Source organism: Eurytemora carolleeae, unplaced genomic scaffold, assembly GCF_000591075.1.
Source record: "Eurytemora carolleeae unplaced genomic scaffold, Eaff_2.0 scaffold18, whole genome shotgun sequence".
Lineage (NCBI taxonomy): Eukaryota > Metazoa > Arthropoda > Copepoda > Calanoida > Temoridae > Eurytemora > Eurytemora carolleeae.
The window spans coordinates 707,344-713,623 of record NW_019396537.1 but is presented as its reverse complement, the minus strand read 5'-3'; the positions used below and the strand labels follow the sequence as shown (position 1 = coordinate 713,623).

Here is a 6,280-nt window from a genome sequence, read left to right as displayed (position 1 = left end):
GGAGGGGGATTTACAACACCTCTCTCCCCTTCAACACGTGTTACTAGTAAAACTGCTCTAAGCCATCAAAATATTGTTAATTTTGAAAAAAATCCCATTCCAGCAATTACTGCATTTTAATCTGTTCTCACAAACATAACTATAATCATTGTTATATAGATTTATGGAACTGGTAGACGTATACTAATATATGATATTAGATTAAAAATTAAGCTTTCCCGATTAACAACGGTATCGCTTAAAGGGACTGTAAAGGAAAAATAAAAAGGGGGTACAGGATGAAACCTGAGAATCACTGGCGTTGAACGATTGTCACGTGATACAGACGGAAATCATGTGACCAGTATACTGCACTGCCATTGGCCGAAGTTCTGGTGACGTAATACGGACTGTGAGGACTATATTTAATAGTATTATCAATTATATCTATTAAAAGTGCAAAATAAAAATTAAAAAATTATTATAGGAGCAAATCTGAGATTCTCAGGCTCCTGTGGGATGTCGTCGTTTTTAAATTGTTTGCGTATTTGTTGAATATGATCTGTTTAATACTACAACTTTTATACAGAATTGCATATATGAATTTTCGTATAAATTTGACAATTTCAATTTCTCGAGACAGGAAAATCAGATAGATGTCTTGTATATATCGTTCAACGCCCGAGATTCTCAGGTTTCATCCTATACCCCCTTTCATTTTTCCTTTACAGTCCCTTTAAACCTTAGTCTAAGCTAAATTATTCGTTTTTAATGGCTTTTTAATCATGCCAATTTCAGGCCAAAAGTTAAATTTTAAAAATCATGGGGTATATCTTAGATTTGTTTTACCCATTATTTCAGACTGAGCTGAAAACTTTAGAATGGGATATCCTTAATCCTGATCGGTTAATTAATCTGGAGATTAATAACATGAGGAGAATAAGCCAAATTTAATCTGGAGATTAAGAAAAAGAGTGGATTAAGCATTAATCCTGATATCCACAATTCAAAAGTTCCCAGCTCTGGTCTGTTATGCCTAATGCATTAAAAACATTTCAGAAAATTTATTTTCAAAGTTGAGGTTTGAAAAGTTAAAAATATAAGCCGCTTTCTGTTATGGAGATAAAAAAGTTTTTTTTTCTGCAAATATAACTTACCAATTAAAAATATACTCCCCAAAACTTTAGAATTAAAATAAAACATCCTTTATCAAAGACTTTGTGCAGCTATACTAGTTTTACACTAATCTGGTTTGACTAATCCTGTATAGCTATATATATTTTTTAAATATTTTAGTTTTTTAACTTCACGTTTTTCAAAACAGAATTATACTTAACAAACTTTACGTCTCACGACGATCCTCAGTAGTCAAAATTCTTTGAACATATTTATATATTCTAAATAAAATAGCTGTTAAAATGAATATACATATTGTAAAAAAAGAAAGATGTGTGAACTGGACCACTTATATCTTGTTTCATATTTTCAATTGTTTTTTTTTTCTTTCTTCTTTTCTCTCATATTTACTTCCTCTTGTCGTTTTCACTCATTTTTCTTAAATCCTTTTCTTTCTCTTATTTCATCCTTCTTTTATATTCCTTCCCTCACCTCATCCCCACTTCCCATTCCTCACTTTATCCATCCCTCACCTCATCCCCCCTTCCCTACCCCCCCCTTTCTTCACCTCATCCCCCCTTACTGTTTTTGTTGTTAAATCTGGAAAAGAAAAGCGCTTGTACACTGCATGAATGCCTGGAAAACGGTTGTATATTTGATTATCTCGTATTTGGAGTAATCCATGTTGTCTACATTACAAATAAACCCTCATAGTTCGCCCATCGTGTTTCAAGTGCTGTCAATTAAAGGGACTGTAAGCGTAATTTGAAGTGACGCTCCATGAAAAGACAACAAACCCTAATTCACAACGGTACCCTGGAATAATTTATCTGATAAAGAATGCGGAAGATATTGTCGTTTTTCCAGGTTAAAAAGTGCTTCTGTTTTTCTGCAGTAGAAATACGCAAGTCACTTTTGTAGATAAATCACAATTTAAAATAATCAGATTTTATAAATACAAACCTTGATATCTCATTCATACTTTATCAGACAATTAAAAGGAATGATGATGTCCCTTTCTGTAAATGTCTAATTGTTAAAAATTATGAATATTCATGATTTTATTTTAGTATTTATAAATATAAGTGTATATATTTTATGTAATAAGTAGAGTTCATATAAGTGATACATTTTTTAGAAAAAGATTTTAACAAAAAATGATTTTCTGTTCCTTTCAACTGTTTATATAAAACTAAATATTTAAATATTACCTAAAATTTTAAACACATTTTGTATAATCACTAATGACAAATTCAGGTTTGAGTTTAACTTCAAAATATCCCGAAACTTTTTTAATTGAAAGTATAAATAGATTTAAAATGTATTTAATCAAATAATCGATATTTTCATAAAATGTTAAATTGACTTTCTTGCTACTCCGTCGTTGTAAAATTAATGTACAATAAAAAGATTTAAAACATTTTAAAAGTTATTTAAATATTATAAATATTCCTTACTTCCGAGTCCTTACTTCGTACTACCTATACAAACTTCATGTTGTATTTGAAAATTAAAACACGGATTATTATTGTTTGTTCTTATTTATTTAAAAATGGTTAGTTTTGGAACGTTTCTTGCCAAAATTTTCGTTCAGAGTCTAAATTGGAATAGTGTAAAAAAATGTTTATTTTTAAAAACGGATCAAAACGATTGTATATAATTTCAGTTTATGTTTCTGACCCATCTCCAAGCATTTTATTTTCTCCATACATTCAATATCAAAAATAAATAATTTGTCTGATTATATATTTCCTTTACCGGAATTCTAACATTTTTAAGAAATCAAAATTTGCTGAAACCGTTTTTATAGTTTTGATTAGATTGGTTTAGCAACTTTGAAGTTTACGGTTTATTGGATACAAACGAATATATGAAAACGATGACATTAATTTTAAAAATGTCTTTTTAAATCAAAATAAAACAATTTAAGCAAAAAATCAAGCCATACTCTTAAAGTATATCAGCTTTCGGCTATTGAGTCGAATTAAAAGTTCAGAGCTGAAAACTTTAGAATAATGGATATCAAGATTAATGCTTTTAAACTCCTGGTTTTACTTAACCCAAGATTTTTTTAATACGCATTCGATATCCAAGAAAGAATTATATAAAATTCAACCAATCAGCGTATCATGTTAAGATGTAAATTATGTACTCTTTACCTTTTGAAAACCAGGTTTTTTTCTGGTGTTAATTGTGTCATATCAATTGACCTAAACATCGTCTAAATAAATGCAAATTTTGAGTTGATGTTCGATAACACTAACGTTTACAATGATAACAGTCCTAAAATGTGATAAAATATATATTTTTAATAAGCACAATATTTGCTTAAATGTTTAAAAGCCGGCTTGTGAACATCTGACTTTAATTCAATCGGATATTAGTTCAATCGATATAGCATTGTATCTGTAAATGTTATCAAATGTAAATTTTATAAAGTAGGGATATCCAAAAAGAGGATTAAGAATCAAAACAACGTGTGTAAATTGATACTCAGATTAAGCGATCAGGATTTTAAAGTTTTCAGCTCAGGCGTAACCTCAGACAAAAGTTCTGACCTCATTTGAAACTACAAGAAAATTACCCGGTTAAATATTTTTACCGAGAATGAAGGCATGTGACGTCACGTTCTTATTTACTACACACAATACAGGGATATGATGTCATTTTCTAATTAACATTGCAAGGCTATGACGTCACGTTCTTATTTACTACACACAATACAGGGATATGATGTCATTTTCTAATTAACATTGCAAGGCTATGACGTCACGGTCTTATTTACTACACACAATACAGGGATATGATGTCATGTTCTAATTAACATTGCAAGGCTATGACGTCACGTTCTTATTTACTATACAAGGATATGACGTTGCGTTCTTATTTACTAAACAGGGATATGACGCAACGTTCTTAAAAGGATATGACATCACGTTATACTAAACTTTGTAAGGCTATGACGTCACGTTCTTACTTACTATACAAGGATATGGCGTTGCATTCTTATTTACTAAGCAGGGATATGACACAACGTTCTTATTTACCAATCATACAAGGATATGACGTCACGCTCATATCTAATAAAAAGGGATATGACATCACATTCATATTCACTATATAAGGATATGAATATGACATCACATTCTTATTTACTATACAGAAGATATGAATATGACATCACATTCTTATTCACTATACAGAAGATATGAATATGACATCACATTCTTATTCACTATACAGAAGATATGAATATGACATCACATTCTTATTCACTATACAGAAGATATGAATATGACATCACATTCTTATTCACTATACAGAAGATATGAATATGACATCACATTCTTATTCACTATACAGAAGATATGAATATGACATCACATTCTTATTCACTATACAGAAGATATGAATATGACATCACATTCTTATTCACTATACAGAAGATATGAATATGACATCACATTCTTATTCACTATACAGAAGATATGAATATGACATCACATTCTTATTCACTATANTATAGATAGATAGATAGTTAGATAGATAGATAGATAGATAGATAGATGCTTGCTTTCCCTACTACCTGTCAGTACTGCTCTGACCTGCCTGCATTATAAGCTCACGAAAGGAAATCTTCTAAAAAAATTATCAACGGGAAAATGTTGTATAGATTCTCATCAAGGATTTGAGCCCATCTGTGATTTACTTTTAGATATAAACTGCCATTGTGTACTTTTGGATTAGTGCAGTGCTGGACAAAGCATTTTCTAAATCTTTGTAATTAAAAAAATCTTTTAAAAAAGAATCCCCCCATTTCAATGTCAATACTAACATTGCAAACTAACCGATCAATAAGTTTAAAAACGCCAATTAGGGTCAGATTTAATGAATAAGAGAAGCAGTTGAACTACGTAGACAAAACTGAATCACTTCTTCTGAGCTTGACCTGATGCGCAAAAGAACTGTATGAACCGGGTGAACATAGTTCAACTATTTTTATATAGTTCAGTCTTTGTACAAAATTATAAAATAAGAGAAATACGAAAATTTTGTTATCCGAAGTTTGAGTTTAAAGTATCACAGTTTAAAACTTTTAAACTTTATAATCTTTTCAGTCTTTCTGATATAATTTTTTTAATACTTAAAGAGAACGTCACAGAAAGGTAATTTTTACAATGGTAAGCGATTATATCAATACAATTAAGACAAATTTTTTATTTAAGTTTTGAGTGTTAACAAGCATTTTAGCGAATTATAAATTTACAATTTTAAATCCAAGAGAAGCTTTTTTAATTGACAGCTTCTCTTGACTTCTTTGTTTAAATGTATCCATGTTTAACAGCTTCATTTAAATTAAATTTTTAACCGAACGTCGTCTTCATTGAATTGATATAATCGCCTACCACCGCAATAAAAAAGGATTATCAAGAAAAGATGAGTCTTTCACGAAACTCTTTAAATATAATTAAGTAAAATTGTTAAAAGGTCCAGGGAACCATAATTTGATGGTAAAAGCCCATGCAAGGTAAATACAATTTAGAAATCTTCTCAGTGAAGTGCAGTACGCGATCCGAATACAGTTAAGTGCAGTACGCGATCCGAATACAGTGAAGTGCAGTACGCGATCCGAATAATCGACACCGACCCAAAGAGGAAATAATTTGCGAAGGTAATTAATAAAGTTTAATTTTATCTAAAATAGATTGTTTTAATTTTTATTTCTTAAGAAATGTCCGCAGAAAGCCAAGAATCAAGTAATGATGGAACTTTGAAATTTGGCGGGGAAAAATCTGTATTCCAAGATGGATGCTCTGTAAATGAGGAAGAAAATACGAATGTTTCTCAAAAAAATGTTCAAAAACCAAAATATCAACGCGAGAAAAGTTTTCTAAAATCCGGCAAGGTAGGAACGAAGTGACCTTCTCCTTAGTTAAGAAATCGTCGATTGGAAATTAAGATGTGTTTTAATTGACACAATTCAAAAATACTGGACAAGTTGATGCTGAACAAAAACTGTATTTTACGGTTTAAAAATCTTGTTTTTTAACTTACAGTTAAAAACATACATTCAGTGTTTTCACATTTTTTTACTGTTAGATACTTCTTATCTTTCATCATTCAGATCTTATATTTTAGATTTTAGATTTTAGATTTTAGATTTATATTTTATACGCCCGAGATT

The 6,280-nt window shown here is 30.1% G+C and overlaps 1 protein-coding gene across 1 annotated transcript in view; it reads left to right on the top strand.

Annotated features, from left to right (window-relative positions):
* Positions 1–5,650: 5,650 nt before the first annotated feature.
* LOC111705101 (uncharacterized) overlaps positions 5,651–6,280 on the top strand; it is a gene marked incomplete at its 5' end in the record, with an annotated part of 5,271 nt that continues 4,641 nt past the window's right edge. Inside the window, 2 exon segments of the mRNA XM_023477546.1 lie at positions 5,651–5,767; positions 5,826–6,001. Coding sequence (XP_023333314.1) covers positions 5,828–6,001 — 174 coding nt within the window.